This window comes from Saccopteryx bilineata, chromosome 2, assembly GCF_036850765.1.
Source record: "Saccopteryx bilineata isolate mSacBil1 chromosome 2, mSacBil1_pri_phased_curated, whole genome shotgun sequence".
In the NCBI taxonomy this organism is placed as follows: Eukaryota; Metazoa; Chordata; class Mammalia; order Chiroptera; family Emballonuridae; genus Saccopteryx; species Saccopteryx bilineata.
The window spans coordinates 292,631,785-292,651,847 of record NC_089491.1 but is presented as its reverse complement, the minus strand read 5'-3'; the positions used below and the strand labels follow the sequence as shown (position 1 = coordinate 292,651,847).

General features: G+C 39.5%; 1 protein-coding gene across 8 annotated transcripts in view; it reads right to left on the bottom strand.

The window, feature by feature from the left end:
- Positions 1 to 778: 778 nt before the first annotated feature.
- SWT1 (SWT1 RNA endoribonuclease homolog) overlaps positions 779 to 20,063 on the bottom strand; it is a 79,243-nt gene continuing 59,958 nt past the window's right edge. For 5 of the 8 annotated variants that reach the window (XM_066261331.1, XM_066261335.1, XM_066261336.1 and 2 more), the window contains exons 18-19: positions 14,761 to 14,825; positions 782 to 6,998 (exon numbers count right to left, since the gene is read on the bottom strand). In XM_066261331.1, coding sequence (XP_066117428.1) covers positions 6,854 to 6,998; positions 14,761 to 14,825 — 210 coding nt within the window. In that variant the 3' untranslated portion in view covers positions 782 to 6,853. Of the gene's footprint in view, positions 6,999 to 14,760; positions 14,826 to 20,063 lie in introns of all 8 variants that reach the window. The other 3 variants (XM_066261332.1, XM_066261333.1, XM_066261338.1) reach the window with 2 other exon arrangements.

The window sequence follows — 20,063 nt, the reverse complement described above, 5'->3', positions numbered from 1 at the left end:
ATTCTCTCCAAAGGTTCCACTGTACTTGGACATCTTATTTGTATCATCCATTTCACAGAAAACCACTAAGAATGTCTAGTTCCTGACCACCTCTATAGCTGACTATTCTGGACTAAAATTAGGCTGGCAAATTTGAGCCTAATAAAATAAGATTTTTCCCCCTCAATGGCTCTATATATGTTCTATTTAGCACAGGAAGTTAAGTTTTAGTTGGGGATTCAGCAGTAAAATCCTTGAAATTCTCACCTCCTAAGTAACATATGCAAATAATATGTGAGATTACTTTAGGTCAAAGTTTTCCTGTATTACCACTGATGCCAAACAAGTATTTTAGTTGCTAAAATGTTTAAGTATGTTTGAATATAAGAAGCTTCCATGGAAGCAGAGCGAGGGAATCCTCAATGACAACTGTTTACTGTTTATCTACATTTAAAAAGCACATTTTTTTTCTTGAGGGAAGGAGAAAATGTGGCATAGCCCATAGCCTTAGTATCTATGTATATCTATATCTATATAGATAGATAGATATAGATATATTAACAATATGGGTTTGGGATTGATTTAGAAATAATACTGATAATAACTATACTTTCATGTTGTTGGTCATAATGCATTAAATAGATCCCTAAAGCAGCAGCAAAACTTAAAAATAGGTTTGAATTAACAAAACGATTGGTTATAACTCAGGCATGAGTTTTTTTGTGACCCTCAAGGTAGGGTTTTGATTTTTGGCTTCTAGTATGTCATACATGCTTACATGCTTTGCCATTTATCAACATCTTTTAGAATTTCTTACATAATCATACTTTAATGGGGATGGGGTGGGAACCATGAATTTGGGAATGTGGTATAATGCTAGAATCCTTGCTTAATACCTATAATCTCTCTGAACCTCAGAATTCTTAAAATTGAAGTAGGCAAAGGAGAAGGCATCTAGGATACTTTTGCAACCCCAGAGTTGCCTTTTGAGGAATAGGAATCACAGAAAACTCAGTCTCTATAGTATTAGGCATTTATTTGTATCCTACTCTGTTTCAGAGAACTACCTGGAGTCTTTCACTGATTGAGCCAGTAGATACAAAGTAAATGAACTGGGTGTAAAAGAGAGAAAAGCAAGGAAATACTGATATATGAATCTTAAATCTGTAAACAGACGACCTGTTAAAAAAGTTAAATCGTCCATGAGGAAGGATAGCCTTCCATTTGCTACAATACGGATGGACCTTGAGAACATATTAGCAAGAGAAGTCAGAAAGACAAGCACTGTGTATAATAGCACATGTGAAGTCTAAACAAGTAAAATGGTGGTGGTTGGTGATTAGCAGGGGGTTGGGGAAGGGCAGGGTAACAGTGATAGTATTTAGGTGTACAAACTTGGCAACAAATAGTAAATAAGCCATAAAGATCTAATACACAGGATGATGAGTGCAGACAACATTGTACTACATGTAATATGATAAATATAACTACACACAATCATTGCAATATATAAATTATCAAAGTAACACACTGTACCTTAAACCTACATAATGTTATATGTCAAATTTACTCAATTTTTCAAAATCAAGGAAATAATTAAATCATCTGTAGGTTAAAAAGGAATTACCGTGAAGCACCAATTTCCTTCATAATAAAACCATTTACGAGTTTTAAATGATACATTGAGTAACAGATAGTTTACAAAGGACACACTCATGTGCATGTCATGGATTTTTAAACCTAACATGCATCAGGCCATCAAAATAAGCTTAGAGGTTGAATGAGTGAGAAGCAAAAGCCCAGTTATCAAACTGGATATGTATAGAGTTGGTATCTGTGGGAAGAGAATTTAAAGAGGGCATATGTTTGAATAAGGGAGTAATATAATTTTAGCCTAGAAAAAAGCACACAGGATACCAAACTTGAATAAGAATGAAACTTAACAGATAAGTGAAATACTGGCAGTTTAAGAACAAGGCTGCTAGGCCTGACCTGTGGTGGCGCAGTGGATAAAGCGTCCATGTGGAATGCTGAGGTCGGCGGTTTGAAACCCTGGGCTTGCCTGGTCAAGGGACATGGGAGTTGATGCTTCCTGCTTCTCTCTCTCTCACCCTTTCTCTGCCCTTTCTCTCTAGAAATGAATAAATAAAATATAATAGTAATAACAAGTCTGCTATATTAATGGAGGGCATCTACCAGAGCCAGCTATCCATTACTTGCAAGTCAGGATAAGATTTACTTTCTGCATTAAGCTAGTGTTGTCTAAACCAGGTTTTGTTTTGAATTTATTGATTTCAGCGAGACAAGTGGGGGAACAGGAACATCAATCTGTTCCTGTATATGCCCTCACTGGGGACAAACTGGCAATCTCAGCACTTCAGAGCGATGCTCTAACCAACTGTTATCCTGTCAGGGCTAAACCAGTGTTTTTTAATCACTGGTCTGTGGACCGGTCTGCCAGAAATTTCCTCCAGGTCCTTGAAAGATAACCATCCTGATGTTCTATGAAGATTATAGACCCAATGATCTTAGTTGAATTAAGTTTAAGCTCAGAGTGATTGGTGCCTTAGTGGTCCCTGAAATAATTCTATTTTCACTGGTCCTCAAATGTAACAAGATTGAAAACCACTGAACCAAAAGTACCATGTCTTTAAAGGTACAGGTTTGAAAGAAAACATCTAATGAAGAATTTGAATCCAGAACTCAAAATTCAATAAAACAATCCAATTTTTAAATAGTCAAAAGATTTGAAATCACACTTCAAAGACGATAAATGGCTTCCAATAAGAACATTAAAGGAGGCTTACTATCATAAATCAAGGAAAATGTACAAAGCAAAATGTCATAAACACCTATTAAAACTGAGTACCACCAAATTCTGGTTAGGATGCAGAGTAACTGGAATTCAAATTGCTAGAGGGATTAGAAAACTAAGGTCACTTTGAGAAAACGTTTGCCCACACAGCAACCATGTTGCTAGGTACTATCCAAGTGCGATGAAAACATGTTCACAGAGAAACTTTTATATGAATATAGCTTTATTCATAATTGCTGAAAACTGAAATATCCTGACTGGTAAATGAATACATTCCATCCACACAATAGAAGACTACTCAGGAATGAAGAACCGAAGTACTGATAACACAACATGGAGGGATCTTAGAAGCATGCTCAATGAAAAGCCAGCCTTAAAAGGCTCTATATAGTTTTCTGGAAAAGTTGGAAAAGACTAGTGTAAAGGGTGCCAGAAACTTTGATGGAGTAATTTTCATGGGTGGTTCTCATGAAATTATCACTAATAATAATTCCTAAAGCAAAGCCAAGGGCATTAAGTAGACAGCCCTTTTCCTTCTGGTTCATGGCATACTTATGGCTTCTGCTCAAAATATAATAGCCATACATACTGAAGAATGTAGATTTTAAAACCTGAAGTTGCTCTTCTATGGATCTGATTATTCTTGTATCAAAACAAATGTACTAAAGCAATCTGCAGATGCAATGCAACACTTACAAAATACCAATGGCATTCTCAGAACTAGAACAAATAATCCTAAAATTTCTATGGAATCACAAAAGCCCATAAATAGCCAAAACAATTCTTGAGCAAGAACAAAGCTAGAGGTACCACACTCCCTGATTTCAGACTGTACTACAAAGCTACAGTAATCAAAACAATATGGTACTGGGGCAAAAACAGACACATCAGTGGAACAAAATAGCCCAGAAATAAACCCTTGCTTATGTGGTCAATCTATGACAAAGGGAACAAGAATAAACAATGAAAATATGGCCTGACCAGGTGGTGGCGCAGTGATAGAGCATCGGGCTGGGATGCGGAGGACTCAGGTTCGAGACCCCTAGGTCGCCAGCTTTAGTGTGGGATCATCTGGTTTGAGCAAGGCTCACCAGCTTGGACCCAAAGTCGCTGGCTTGAGCAAGGGATTACTCAGTCTGCTGTAGCCCCATGGTCAAGGCACATATGAGAAAGCAATCAATGAACAACTAAGGTGTCGCAACAAAAAACTTACAATTGATGCTTCTCATCTCTCTCTGTTCCTGTCTGTCTGTCCCTATGTATCCCTCCCTCTCTGACTCACTCTCTGTCTCTGTGAAAAAAAGTGAAAATATGGCAGCCTCTTCAAAAAGTAGTGCTGGGAGAACTGAACAGATAGATGCAAAAAAATGAAACTAGTACTCTTTCTTACACCATATACAAGAATAAACTTAAGATGGATTTTAAAGACTAAAATAAGACTTGCAACCATAAAGCTCCTAGAAGACAACATAATAAACTATTTGACACCAGCCTCAGTAATATCTTTATGAATATGTCCCTTCAAGCAAGGTAAACAAAAGCAAAAATAAGCAAATGGAGGATTACTCAGAAATTAAAAAAAAAAATGAAATCTTGTCTCTTGTGACAACATGGATGGACCTAGAGGTATATGCCAAGTAAAATAAGTCAGAGAAAGCCAAATTCCGTAAGGTTTCACTTACATGTGGGATCTAAAAAAACAAAAGCAGACTCAGAAACATGTCATATTGATAGTTACCAGGGAGAGAAGGTGAGTGGGGGATGAAAAAGATAAAGGGGAATATAGTCAATAATATGGTGGTAAGTGTGCACAGTGACAATGATTACTAGACTTAGTGTTATAATAAAATAAACGTTTAAGATTAGAAAAGGAGGCAACACAGAAAGGAGAAAAACTTGACATTTCAAAGAAACAGACTAAAAAAGATTTAAAGACTGTTTCTAAATCAAAAGAAAAGGCTATAGTTAGAAAATACCTTCACATCATAAAATATATGTTGAACCTGATAAATTAATGCAAAAAGTAAAAGATAGCCCTGGCCGGTTGGCTCAGTGGTAGAGAGTCGGCCTGGCATGCAGGAGTCCCAGGTTCAATTCCCGGCCAGGGCACACAGGAGAAGCGCCCATCTGCTTCTCTACCCCTTCCCCTCTCCTTCCTCTATCTCTCTCTCTCTCTTCCCCTCCCTCCCGCAGCAGAGGCTCCATTGGAGCAAAGTTGGCCCGGGTGCTGAGGATGGCTCTGTGGCCTCTGCCTCAGGCGCTAGAGTGGCTCTGGTCGCAACAGAGCGACGCCCCGGATGGGCAGAGCATCGCCCCTTGGTGGGCATGCCGGGTGGATCCTGGTCCAGCGCATGTGGGAGTCTGTCTGACTGCCTTCCCGTTTCTGGCTTCAGAAAAATACAAAAAAATACAAAAAAAAAAAAAAAAGGAAAAGACAGACTAAAATAAAATCCACAGCCTGACCAGGCGGTGGCACAGTGGATAGAGTGTCGGACTGGGAAGCAGAAGGACCCAGGTTCGAGACCCCGAGGTCACCAGCTTGAGCGCGGGCTCATCTGGCTTGAGCAAAAAGCTCACCAGCTTGAACCCAAGGTCGCTGGCTCGAGCAAAGGGTTGCTCAGTCTGCTGAAGGCCCGTGGTCAAGGCACATATATGAGAGAGCAATCAATGAACAGCTAAGGTGTCACAACGAAAAACTGATGATTGATGCTTCTCATCTCTCTCCGTTCCCATCTGTCACTGTCTATCCCTCACTCTGTAAATAAAAAAAATAAAATAAAATAAAATCCACATAAATAAGGGTGAAATATGAGGAAGTAAGCTGGTAACAGGAGTGAAATGTTCCAGAATGCATGTATTAAAAAGATAGTAAAGGGGAGTAACAAACCAGAGCCAAAACCCAGTGGTAGTCACCAGAAGCAGCTGAGGGATAATGAGCCGGAAAAAATTGTTTTGGTCAGAAGGGGTTTCTCGACTCCTCAGGAAGACACGGAAAGGGGCCGCGAGCAGAGCTGCGTCTCCTTCCGCCTGGTTCAAGGCAGACGCTGAGCCCCTGGTGGAGGGGCTTTGCACACACACACAGAACCCAGCGGGTCCTGCACAGGCTGCTAGTGAGCGTCCTGAGCAGGTTCTTGTATTGGAGAGGGGCGCTTTTGTAACCGCACTCTGTACACAGTTCAGAAATACAATTTGGAAGTAAAATGAAAAGTAAAATCTTACTAAAAATAACTTAATAATTTAAAAAAAATAAATTAGCATTTGTAATAGAATACCAAATTACATTTAACCTAATATATTAACAAAAACATAATATACTCTAGTAAACAAGGACTTCCAACTCGCTGTATCACTAAATAAGAAACAAGTCAAACACTTGGTTTAGCTATGGCACACGTCGTCACTGCCACCTGACCCCACACATTCATGCTGCTTCATGTCTAAGGCAAAACTAAGCATAGGGTCTCCTGCTCTTCCCTCTTGAGATGCACTGAACAGTGACAAAGCTGAGGGAAGAAGAAAGGCTTTATTGCAAGTTGGAGCTGACATAAAACTTCTGTCTTTGATGCCTGAGGAAGTGGAAGGAATGTGGATTATATTCACCCGGTCCACCTAGAAGTCCTTTTGATCACAAAAGCGCCCTAGGTAAGATTTCAATTGTGGATTGTGGTGCTCACGGTCATGTCCTAATCCTTTCTTGGAGTTTGGAAGTGTTGCTATCACGTAACGTACTCAGGGTTGAGAGAGATGTGAACATCATGCCGTGCCTTCCTCAGATGCCGCTGCCCCATGGTGATGAAAAAGATGGCTCTCCTTTCCTTAAACATACTGGCTCAGTATCAGGAGTCGAGGTAGGGAGGTATTATCAACTTCAGAAGAGTTGAGTCCACAGTTTATATCCCATGATGGATGCATTAGGCTTTTTAGAGAACCTCAATAAGACTGTGAGTAATAAGCAATCACTTTTTATACAAATAAAACATTTCTTACAAGTCTTAGGTTTGGCTCAAAAGATTGAAGCTACTCTGTTGTTCTTGAAGACAAATGATGTTCCTTTGTAAGTTACAAATCAGACTTCGGTGCTACGTAGTTGAGCATGTCTTCACACCATCCCCTGTTCTTGGCCTCCATATACACAGACGCATTGCACTGCTGCATGGCACAGTCCATCTCAACCAGCTGGCGGCATCCAATCGTTAACCTTTCCCTAGGGAATAAAAAATGTTGAATTACTGCAAGAGAGCTGCTCAGGGAAATGAAAACACCTATAACAGGCTAACAAGAAGACTTGAAATACATTACTTGATATTTGAGAGAGCCAAATACCAAGAGTTAGGGTTTCTTAGCACAGAAATGGGAGGATAAGCACAGAGAACACTTTTCAATCGACAGGAAAATCTTGATGCAATTCCTAGACTGCAGGAATAGGGTTTTCTTGGCAGACATGCTGCCAACAAGCAGAACTCAATGCTAAAAAGAGACCTTTGCACAGTCTCTGAAGGACCTCACCCAGAATCTAGGCTTAACATGTGCTAATCAGAGAGGTAAGGAAGGCTGGGGGGCGGGAAGTACGTCACATATTTTTGTCTTATTTAGCTAGGGAGTTAAATAGGTAGAATGGAGGATATTAAGAGAATGCACCTCCTGCTAGGACCAGATGGGGTAGGAAGTTGACAGAGCATCAATGCTTAGAATGAATTGCTGGAATAAGTTATCTAGCAGTTAACAAAATAAATATTAGTTAATTAATCTACACTGAAGGTAGAAACACAGGGTAAGGCCTAAACTATGTCATGCCGATGCACAATCTTCCCTAAAAATGAAGCCTACCTGGGCTCTCCAGTGTCTGGAGCCCAAACCCCACTGAAACCTATTTAAATTTACTAGGAGGTCATCTGTAGTGTAAGAGTTCGCAAAAAATACTCAGCACCTAGTACAGGGTGTGGCACATGGTGTTCAAGAAATGAGTGGCTTTTATTATGTAAATTAGTTATTACTTTCTTGGCTTCTAAGATCTCTCCAGAGCCATCTCCATGGTGTTGGAAGTCACCAGCTACCTCTCCCCATGCACCGCTTCCCCCATGGATACCTCAATGTAGGAAAAACAAAAAAGGAAAATAAAGTCAACGGGAACCCAGGGAACAGGGTGAGGAGTGCTGGCAGCAAAAGTAACCGCACCACATACTGAGGCCTCAGTTCCTGGAGATGCGTGGTCTCTGTGAAGCTGATTAAAACCTGACTTGGCTTTGGGCTCCTCTAGTCCTATTTTCTCCCATCCAATTACTAACCAGGCCCGACCCTGCTTAGCTTCCGAGATCAGATGAGATCGGGCGCGTTCAGGGTGGTATGGCCATAGACTAGTCCTATTTTCTATATTTAGATGCTTAAAATTAGTAGTAATGGTGCTGCCAATTCTTCACAACTACTCAGAAAATGATTTTCAGAAGACCCGAGGCGATCCAAATGGGAGAGATGTGTTTTCTTCAAACTTCAAAATGAAACAGGTCCCTATTCCTTTTCTTGGTTAAAATAGTCCTTTAGTAACTAGACTTTGAATCTATTTCTTTGTCTTCTTTCTTTTTCCTCTCACTGTTAAGAGGTGAACTCTCTCCTCTCTTTTTATGTAGTTTATTTGTGTGAGTCCCCATTCTGACAATGGATTTCAGCTACAGACTTTGCTTCCCAGAGCAAGTTGTCACTGCCGACTGCGAAAAGCATCAGGTATTTTTCACGTTGTATGTTTCTCTATACTAGATTATAGTTATAGGAATTGTTGAGTTCCTTGTCTATGGCTTATCTGTAGAAAGGCAGAATGTTAATGTGGGGTCACCTAAACACCTTTGCCTGCCATTCTGCAGTGAGTTGTCTCACTAGACACACTGTGAATGGCAGTCCATTACTTATTTTGATATCTCTTCATTGTTCAAAACTTCTTCCTTTACATTGGGCCTAACAAACCCATCTATCTGACCCAAGACTCCCTAAATTAAAACAAAACAAAAAGTCATTATCCATTTTCTCTCCAATAGTACAAATATTTTGATTCTATTTTTTTCCAAACTAAACAACTGCAATTCCTAATCATTTCTGGAACACAGGTCAGGACTGGAAGCTGTAATTCTATGTTGTTCATGAGATTTCTGCAAAACTGCCACTGTTTCTCTAAATTGTCCTATTAGGGGTATCAAACTTGCTTGGCCAAATCTCAGGTAGGTCAAAATAACTGGAAATTTTATCACAGCAATGAAAAAAAAATTAGTCCATTAATTATTTGATTCGTTTCCATGCCTAATTTTGTCCCAAAAAAATGGCATTAGTGAATTTAAGTGACCTGATTCCAATTTTTGATTCACTCTTTCCAAAATTCTTTCTAGGTACAATGAAGAAAATTTACAATGGATATTTGTTTTACAACTCTCTGAACTTTTGTAATAATTTGAAATGTGCCTATCAAATGAAAGAAAAATTGAATGCAATGGAATCCTAATATACAAACAGAATATATAGCTAATATCATATTCAATGGTGAAAGACTGAAAGCTTCCCCCTAAAATCAGGAACAATACAAGTATGCCCACGTTTACCTCTTCTACTCAACACTGTAGTGGAAGTTCTACACAAAATAATTAAATCTCTATATAGATCCTAAAGAATCTACAAAGTAACTGTTAGAGCTAATAAACCATTTCAGCAACACTACAAAATAAAAGATCAACACAAAAAAACCAGTTGCATTTCTATACACATATGATACACAATTTGAAAAGGAAATAACAATAGCATGAAACATTCCATTTACAATACCATGAAAAAGAGTAAATTACTTAGGAATAAATTTAAGTAGAGAGGCAAGCCTTGTACACTAAAAACTACAAAACAGTGCCAAAAGAAATTAAAGACCTAAATTAGTGGCATCCCATGTTCATAGATTAAAAAACTTAATACAATGATAAAACTCCCCAAAGAAATCTACATACTTAACATAGTCCCTATCAAAATCCCAAGTTGATCCTAAAAACTCACGTAGAATTTAAGGGACCCCAACTAGGTAAATGTTGAAAAGGAAAAGTAATGTTAGAGGACTCACATTTCCCAATTTTGAAAACTTACCCCAAAGCAAGTTTAATCAGAACAGTGTGGTACTGGCATAAAGATAGACATACAGACTAATGGAATTGAATTGAAAGTCTAGAAATAAACCTTCACATACATGGTCAATTGATTTTCGACAAGGGTGACAAGACCATTCAATGGGAAAAGAACAGTTTCTTCAACAAACAGTGCCGGGACAAGTTGATATCCACATGCAAATGAATGAAGCTGGACCCACGACTCATACCATACATAAAGATTAACTCAAAATGGAACAATGACCTGTTGAAGGTAAAACTATAAAATTCTTAGAAAAATAATTGGGGTAAATATTCATGACCTTAGTTTTGGTAATGGATTCTTAGATATTATACCAAAAGCCCAAACAATGAAAAGAAGAAACACAGAAACTGGATGTTAATCAAAATTTTTTTGATAATACTATTAAAAACTTTTCTAACTGTAATTAAAAAATAAAATCTTTTTAAGTAAAAAATAAAAGTGCAAGAACTTATGTATGTAAACTGCCCAACAAAAATTCCATTTTGTCCCTTTGGGACCGTATAAATAATTCATGTTTCAAGGCAAAAATGCAAATAACCCAGGAGCACTTTTGATGGAACTGAATTCTGGTGCAGTTTCCCTTTTGCTCTGGTGCTCTGCCCTGAGCACCTGTTTAACAGGTTGACATTCACCAGCTTTGTATGGTGTTGTTCAAAGATTCTTGTTCTTTTTGTGTCTCTGATATTTTGTCTGGTTTCTTATCTGGCAATGTTATTTGGGAGTAAAGCATTACATAAAATATGATTAAACAAAAATCTCTCAAAAAATTAAAAACTTTGTGCATCAAAGGATACTATCAAGAAACTGAAAGACAATTTACATTTGATACTATCTCACTGTGATTCTGATTTGTATTTTTCTGATCACTAACAGTGTTCAGCATCTTTTCATATGCTTGTTGGCCAATTTACAAAGGATACTATCAAGAAACTGAAAGACATTACATTACAGAATGAGAGAAAATATCTGCAAATTATATATCTGATAAGAGTCTAATATCCAGAACATATAACATTTCATGCTGCCAGGTACCAAGTTAGTTGGCAAAGTCAACAAGTCAAACTGAAAGTAATAAGACTTAATTCCTTTACTGTGACACTGCAAGCAAGAAGCCAAATGACAGGTGCCAGCTCCCCTCACAGAATGATGCCAGGCAAGGGTCAGACGATGGGCAGTGCAGGCAGCGGCATCATCTCATTAATCAGGAGCCCCAAACTGAGACTCCTGCCTCTTCATGGACCCAAACGACTAAGAGAAGGAAGAAGGGTGTCTTAGTCCATTCAGGCTTCCATAATAAAATTATCAGGGACTGCGTGGGCTCTAAACAACAGAAATTTCTAACCATTCTGGAGGCTGGGAAGTCCAAGATCAAGGTGCCAGCATAGCTACACTGTGGTGAGAGTCCTCTTTTATAAGAGCATTAATCCCTTTCATGAGGGCTTCACCCTCATGACCTAATCACCTCCCAAAGACCCAGACTTCTAAGATCATCACATTGAGCAATAGGATATTCATATGAACTTGGGAGGTGACATAAACATTCTGACCACAGCAAAGGAGAAGACCTAGGAGCAGAAAAGCACTGGTTCAGAGTGGAGAATATTTCAGCCAAGTCCTCCAAAAAGCAGTCTCAGCTGAGGTGCCTCAGCCAAAGCCCCCAAAAAGAGGCCTCCAAATGAAGTTGCCTGGGCTCGGAATGCAGGTATACACGTGGACAGGGCTGCCCAGGGCAGGGCCTGTGACTGCCTGCAACCCACAGGAAGGCTGCCGGAAGGCTGTGCACACTGTCTGGGCACAAACCTGGGAAGGGAGGGCAGCTTGCCCCAGCGGAGCCTGCCAAAGAAAGCACATCACTGCCAATGGTCGGGCCTGAAAGATCACACATCAGATCTGTCCTAGAGCCAGATTCCTAATAAGACTTATTACTACTCAACAGAAAGAAAAACAACCCAATTAACAATGGGCAACAGGCTTGAACAGATGATTTCTTCACAGAAGACAAATGGCCAACAAGCATATGAAAAGATGCTCCACACTGTTAGTAATCAGAAAAATACAAATCAAAATCACGAGATTAAACTTCATACTCTCTAGAATAGCTATAATCAAAAAAGAAAAAACAAATGTTGACAATGTAGAGAAATCAGAACCCCTGTATACTGCTAGCAGGAAGGTGAAACGGAGCAGCTGCTATGGAAAACAGGCAGCTCCTCAGAGAGTTAAATGCAGAATTACCATCTGACCCAGGAATTCTACTCTTAGCTATATGCCCCCCCCGAGTGTAAAGAATTGAAAGAATTCAAACAAATACTTATAAACCAATGGCAACACTATTCACACTAGCCCCAAAGTGGAAACAGTCCAAATGTCCAAAGACAGATGAAAGGACAAACAAAATGTGGTATGTACACACAATGGAATACTATTAAGCCATAACAAAGAATACAGTGCTGATACTACAGGCTATCATGAGATGAACCTCTAAGTGAACAAAACCAGCCAGATACAAAAGGTCCTGTGTTGTATGATTCAATTTAAGAAACACCCAGAATGAATAAACTCATAGAGACAGAAAGCAGATTAGTGGTTGCCTGGGTTCAGGACCAGGAGGGGAGAACAGGGGATGGCTGCCTAACGGGTATGGAATTTCCTGCTGGAGTGATGGAAATGTCTTGGCACTAGACAGAGGTGATGGTTGCACAACAGTGATTGCTCTCAGTGCCACTGAGTTGTATGCTTCAAAACGGTTAATTGTTAATTTTGTTATGTCAGTTTTACCTCAATTAAAAAAAGAAAAAAGTATATACTTCTGTATCATCTTCTATCACAAATAATGGAGTCAAGTTTACTGCAAAGCATTGCTGCAACTAGAAACACCAAAATATGTAATTCTTTTCTAACTAAAACAGAAGCATTAAAGGTCTAAATTTGATTTCTGGGTTATTTTTCTCCATGGCTTTTTCTTGTCTAAGGCTTCTTGAACAGACCGGGTCATTAATTTGAAACAGGGGTTTTCAAACTATAACATGTCCTGGGAGCCCTGTGACACAGATTGCTAGGCCACACCCCAAGAGTTTCTGATTTGAAAGGTCTAGGGTGGGGCCTTGGAGTTTGCATTTCTTGCAACTTCCCAGGAGATGCTGACACTGGTCCTGGGACCACAGCTTTAATGTAATCTTAAATCACTACCAGAGATATGTCAGGTACTTGATGAGGCTGACGTCACAAACCAATTTGTATTTCATATAGAAAAAATGACCTTAGGTACTTGCCTTGTAAACATGTCAGAATACTTGTAGGCAAAGAAAGTGAATTACATCCTGCTCTTAACTTACTTCTCATGCATATAAAAGATACCACACAAGATATATGTTTGGTCATCTGTTTGATAATCCCATTAATTTACCAACTTGCATTTTCTGAGCAAACTGCTTGTCTGCTCAGGGCAAACAGTACGCAGACAGACCCCACCAACAAGAGCAAAAGCTACGCCCAAGAGTCTACATACAAACTATATTAGACAGAAGCACTATATATGAAGACAGAAACTCCAGATATGAACAACACCAAGGCTCTCCAGTGTCACAAAATTCACTTTACTGATTTCAGTGAGAGAGGAAGAGGGAGGGAGAGTGGAAGGAAGAGAGAAAGAAAGAGAGAGAGAGGCAAGAACATGGATCTATTCCTGTATATGCCTTGACTGGGGATTGGACTGGCAACCTCTACACTTTGGGACGACGCTGGAACCAATCAAGCTATACGGCCAGGGCATGGAATTCAACTTTTGGTCAAAGCTATTTTCAATCTAAAACCTTAATTCCTTGCTTTATCAGAACTTATAAAAAAATTTATGGTCTTCAGCTACTTAGTTATGTGAGTATTGCAAAAAATACGGTGTCAGGCATATCAACAGGCTCCTTCCTCACAACTAACACTTTAGAATAAAAAACAAAGAACAGGAAATTCAGACAGTTTAAGTAATTGCTACATGTGAGTTAAAGTCACTCTTCTGTTTCCAGCTGGGAGCCACAGGAAAACTTTTATCTAATGCATTTGGCCTGTGTCTAATATGAACCACTGATACCACAAGAATGCCTCTTTTGGCAGCTTATTTGAAAACTGTGAGCTGTGGACTACTCCAGAGGCTAATATGGGAGAGACTGTTCAGTGTAATAGGGCAAATACCTTCAAAACAAACAAAGTGACAAATCTAAAAGCTAGTAATCAAAAGCCTGCTGAGCAGCAATTGTCATTTTTTAATGTATTCAAAACATTAGACATATTTGATTTCAAAAATCATCCCTTTGGGTATAAGAGGAAGCTTATTAATATCATAGCTCAAATCACTTATACTGTAAGTGAAAAGAAAACAAAAAAGAGAAAAATAGATAACTGTTTTAACGTGGAGCATTCAGCTTTGACCTATGAACCCTCCTGCCCTTCCACCACCCTTCCAAAAAACAACTCCCAATTATTCCAACAGTAAGATGAAGTAAAAATAATTTCAGACATCTAATCACACCATCCTACAGGGGACTCTACCCTCCAAGTTATCTACAGCGGGCTTTCTACACCTTCTATGGAGAAGGTTGGCAGACATTGTACTTTTGACACACATCTCATGTATACAACCTTTATATGTAAATTGGCTGTAAAGATCTATATATAGAAGTACAGCTGATTAATTGAGGTCTGAAGATTATGGTAAAAATCATTCTTCCCCCAGCTACTTCATTATGCATGCCCACTGGCTTCAGCTTTTCTTGGAAAACTTATTTGAATCTAGATAGTGAATTTTCATAGTTATGACTTACCGATACTCAGTCTGTGAAACACAATCATAAAGTTCCTGGGCAGTAAAGTTGACAGTTTTATTTACCTGAAACGAACAGATATTTAAATCTTTAAACCAAGGTATAGATATTTAAAGTGCATATTAAATCAAATGAGTAATAAAAGCACAATTAGAGTGGCCCATATTCTGAGGGAACAGAATATCAAGTTCCTAGTTTTGGTATAAAAAGGACAGAACAATAAGAACCTGAAGTTCACTGAGCATAACACTAACACTGACCTAGATGCAAAAATAGTCATCTTACTGTTACAAACTAATCTGTTCATAGAACCAGAGTGAGATGGGCCTGGAGTTAGTGAAAAATCTCAATGAAGCAGATGATCACTTTAAAGATTAAATGAACAAAAAAAGTGTACCCTCTGAAACAGATTCATGCTTCAATTAGTAGCCTACCTAAGCCTCGTAAAAGAGTTCTAATTTTCAATATTTATTTTCTAGGAAAAGTAAATAAATGATAAAAACAATACAATTCACATAGGTAGACTGGTATAAGCAGAAACAACCACATCTTATTTATATCCTGAATAGTAGAAATAATTCAAGCTGGAAAAAAAAGTCATGTGCTTGACTCTAACAAAATCTGAATACTAAGACTGACCATTGCGAAAGTTATTACTGAATAACCTTCACTGTCATTTAAATGTAAAGATTATAAACTATGTAAAAACATTTATCTGTTTAGGAAAAAGTTTGATTTATAAACATTTATTTATTGCTGACCTGTGCTGGTGCAGTGGATAAAGCATCGACCTGGAACGCTGAGGTCACCAGTTCAAATCCCTGGGCTTGCCTGGTCAAGGCATATACAGGAAGGAACTACTACTTGTAGATGCTTCCTGCTTCTCCCCCATCTTTCTCTCCTGCTCTTTCTCTCTCTCTCTCCCTCCTCTATCCAAAAATCAATAAATAAAATTTTTTTAAAAATCAAACATTTATTTATTTATTTATTTATTTATTTAATTTACTGACTTGAGAGATAAGAATAGGGAGGAGGGAGAGAGAAAGAGAGGGAGGAAGGAGCAGGGAGGGAGAGGGAGGGGGAAGGAGGGAGAGGGAGGGGGAAGGAGGGGGAAGGAGGGAGAGGGAGGAAGAGGGAGGAAAAAGGAGGGAGAGGGACGAAGAGAGAGATGCATCCATTGCTGTCCCACTTATTTATGCATTCATTGGATGATTCTTGAATGTGTCCTAACAGGGGATCAAACTGCAACCTTGGTATATGGGGATCACGCTCTAACCAACTGAGCTAGGAGGCCAGGGATCTAACACTGAACACTTTGTGTCTGGTACTCTTTGGAGCACATTATATATGTTTATTAAGTTATTTAGTTTTAAAGACTACTAGAATTTATATACTGATTTTATTCTCATTTTACAGATGGAAAAACTGAGACAAAGAAAATTAATTGGAGTGACGTCAGAGAAATGGCACCATAAGGGGTGCTCCCGAAACCTCTCCCTGAAATTTAAACAAATTCAACTAGAGTCAGAAAAACAATCACAGGAGCATCTGAAATACACATATATCAAACAAAGGTACGACTGGGCGAAAAGGTGGCTGAATATATAATCCACTCTGAGGGAAATATGATGGAGAGTGGAGTATTCTGCTTTCCTCACTGACCTGAACAAGGGCTGTTTTCACTTGAAACTGAGAGAAAGGGAGAGCTGAGAGTGTGGAAAAAGCTGGGCTAGGGCAGAGATGTTCAAGCTGAGGAGAAAGTGTGCCCACAGCTCAGCCCACGCAGAGCTAACGCCAGTCGCAGACCCCAGCAGACGTGGGCGAGTAGTTGCCTTGTTTACTCCAGGTCTCCCAATGGGCAAGCCTGGGCAGTGTGCGAGTGGATCCACCTGGCACCTCGGGCATGGGTGCCTGCAATCCTGGACGAGGGGCTGGGTCGGAGACTGTCAGTAGTGACCCTCTGTGTGGGCTGTGACCAGAGTCTCTGTGTAATCCCGGTGCACCAAACGGCAGCATGTGGGAGGTACGTGGAGAGCCGGCTTTCCTTCAGGCACAGCGCCTCTGCCAGCCATACAGGCAAACAAAGCACATTTCCAGGAAAGAAAACTGCAAAAGTGGTGGGGGGAAGGGCGCACAGACAGCCTCTGGAGAGCAGATCCACTGAGTGCTGAGAGGAGTTTAATCCACAGTCTGCTCACTGCCTGGTGGGTTTATGCTGGTGGCTCTGGATGACAAAGCCTTCTTTCCCATGCCTGCGATTTAAGGGGACCTAGAGGAGGGATTTAACAGTTCTCAGGGCCTCTTGCTCAGTAGGCAGTGGCTGGGGCAACTTCCAGCCAGCCAATACAGGTTAAAAAGTACAGTCACACAGAACAGACCTCAGAAAACACTGCAGAAGTTGGGCGGGCTGAGCTGTAGGCTTCCCAAAAAGGGAGAAGCCTGTGAAGAGCAACCACGAAGCGCTGAGGCAAATTTAACTAGAACCAGAAATCAGCTTACTCCTCTGTCTGCTTGTGCTGGTGGCTCTGGTTGACAAAGCTTTCATACAAACAGCTGTGCTATGAACGAACCTGGAGGAGGGACTTGGCAGCTTTTAGGACCTCTTCCTCTGAAGGCAGTGACTGGGGCATCTTCCTGTCAGCCAATATAGATTACAAAGTGCCAAAAGCCTGGGGACAGTAGACCCGTAGAATGCTGAGGCATACTAGACATGCTGGGAGGCTCATAAAAAGACACCTGAAAAGCAATTGGCTCCCAGCCCTGCCTGATTATGCTGGTGGCTCCGGCTGGCAAAGTCTTACCCAGAACCCTGCTTTAAGTGGGGATAAAGGGGGGATTTGGCAGCTCTTAGAGCCTCACTCTCCAGGCAGTGGATAGGCAACTTCACAGCTGGATCCCCAGGCTGCTGGTTCAGGAAGAAGAGATTTAGGAAGAGGCTCAGGGAAAACAGACTCTCCCATTGTCAGAGCCTGCAAACACTAACAAGCCCTGCCTACCAACAGGACTGAGGCCTAGTTTATGTCATCATCATAGTGACACATCAACTGCAAATCTCAGCCTAAGAGTGCCACAGGGACAGAACCTGGGGTACAGTGCCACCAACCAAAAAGAGAGAGAAGGAAGAAAAAGGAAGAAGATAACCTCTCAAAACCAGGAAAAATCTAGTCTTATAGCATTTTCCATTTTTTTTCTTGTATTTTTTTTTCTCTTCCACCTTGGTCATTTTATACTCTTTCCGTTTTAATCTTCTCTTTTCATTTTGAACTTTATTACCCATAGGTGTTACATTTTTCATTCTTCTTTTAATGAGTGTTGCATTCCAAAAAACTTAACTCAATTTTTTTTTCTTTTCTCTCTTTCTTTTTGTTTCTTCTTTTCTCTTTCACTTTTTCTCTCATTCAAATCTCACCCACGAAACAAATTATTTTATTCTGGATTCAAATTTTTTCTTTGTGGCACTTTGTGTGCTTTTTACTTCGCGTTTTACCTCTTTAGCATTTCCCCCAACTCTAGCTCTCCTTTCTATGTAGTTTTTGTTCCACTCAATACAGTAGAATTTTCATTTTTCTTCTCTTTTTTTTTCTCTTCTCTTACACTATTTCTCTCCTTCAACCATCATTTACAAACAAATTATTTTATTCTTGATCCAAATTTTTTCCTTGTGGCATTTTGTGGGATCTTGCCTCGTTTTTTGCCTCTGTCGCCTCCCCTCAACTCCGGCCCTCCATTCTACATATTTTTGTTCCACTTAGCACAATTGAATTTTCAGTTTTTCACTGCATTTTCTCAAAATTATTTTTCTTTTTTATATCAACTCTTATTAGTGTTGCTGCATCCCACTAAGGAATGCCACTAAGGAAAAAGAAAATGTCACTAAGAAAATGCCACTTTCAAATACCACTAAGGAAAAAGAAATAGAATATCATGAATAAAAAAGAGATGTAGTGCTTGACCAGGCAGTGGTGCAGTGGATAGAGCTTCAGACTGGGATGCGGAAGGACCCAAGTTCAAGACCCCGAGGTCTCCAGCTTGAGTGTGGGCTCATCTGGTTTGAGCAAAAAAAAAAGCTCACCAGCTTGGACCCAAGATCACTGGCTTGAGCAAGGGGTTACTCAATCTGCTGTAGCCTCCTGGTCAAGACACATATGAGAAAGCAATCAATGAACAACTAAGGTGTCGCCACAAAAAACTGATGATTGATGCTTCTCATCTCTCTCCGTTCCTGTCTGTCTGTCCCTATCTATCCCTCTCTCTGACTCTCTCTCTGTCTTCGTTAAAATAAATAAATAAATAAATAAATAAATAAATAAATAAAACTGTCTTTAAAAAAGAGATGTAGATAGATGAGGAAAAATCTACATTAAAAAAGTTTCAATAGCTTGGAAACCTTGGAGTTAAATGACAGAGAATTAAAGTCTGAAGTCCTAAAAATACTCAGGGATATAGAAGAAAGCACAGCAAGGCAACTTAGGGAGCTCAAAAAACAATTCAATGAACAGAAAGAATACACCACCAAGGAAATTGAAACTATGAAAACAAATCAAACAGAGATGAAAACTCAATACATGAACTGAAAAACGAGGTAACAAGCTTAGCCAATAAAACAGGCCAGATAGAGGAGAGAATTAGTGATATAAAAGACAGGAAACTAGAAGAACTACAGAGAGAAGAGGAAGGAGACTCACGAATTAAAAAAAATGAGAAAGCCCTACAGGAATTGTTTGACTCCATCAGAAAGAGCAACATAAGAATAATAGGTATATCAGAAGGAGAAGAGAAAGAAAATGGAATGGTGAACATATTCAAACAAATAACTGACGAGAACTTCCCAAGCCTGTGGAAAGAACTAAAGCCTTCAATTCAAGAAGCAAACAGAACACCGAGTTATCTTAACCCTAACAAACCTACTCTAAGGCACATCATAATGAAATTGGCACAAACCAATGACAAATAAAAAATTCTCAAGGCAGCCAGGGAAAAGAAGAATACAACATATAAAGGAAGGCCCATTAGATTAACAACAGATTTCTCAGCAGAAACTCTACAAGCTAGAAGAGAGTGGACCCCAATATTTAAAGTTCTGAAAGAGAGGAACTTCCAGCCAAGAATACTATACCCATCAAAGCTATCCTTCAAATACGAAGGAGAAATAAAAACATTCACAGATACAGAAAAGATGAGGGAATTTATCACCAGACAACTCTCACTTCAAGAAATACTAAAGGGTTTTTTTAGACCAGACACAAAGAACAAAACTACAAGTAAAAGCTCCATTAAGATCGCAATAAAAACAAGATTAATCT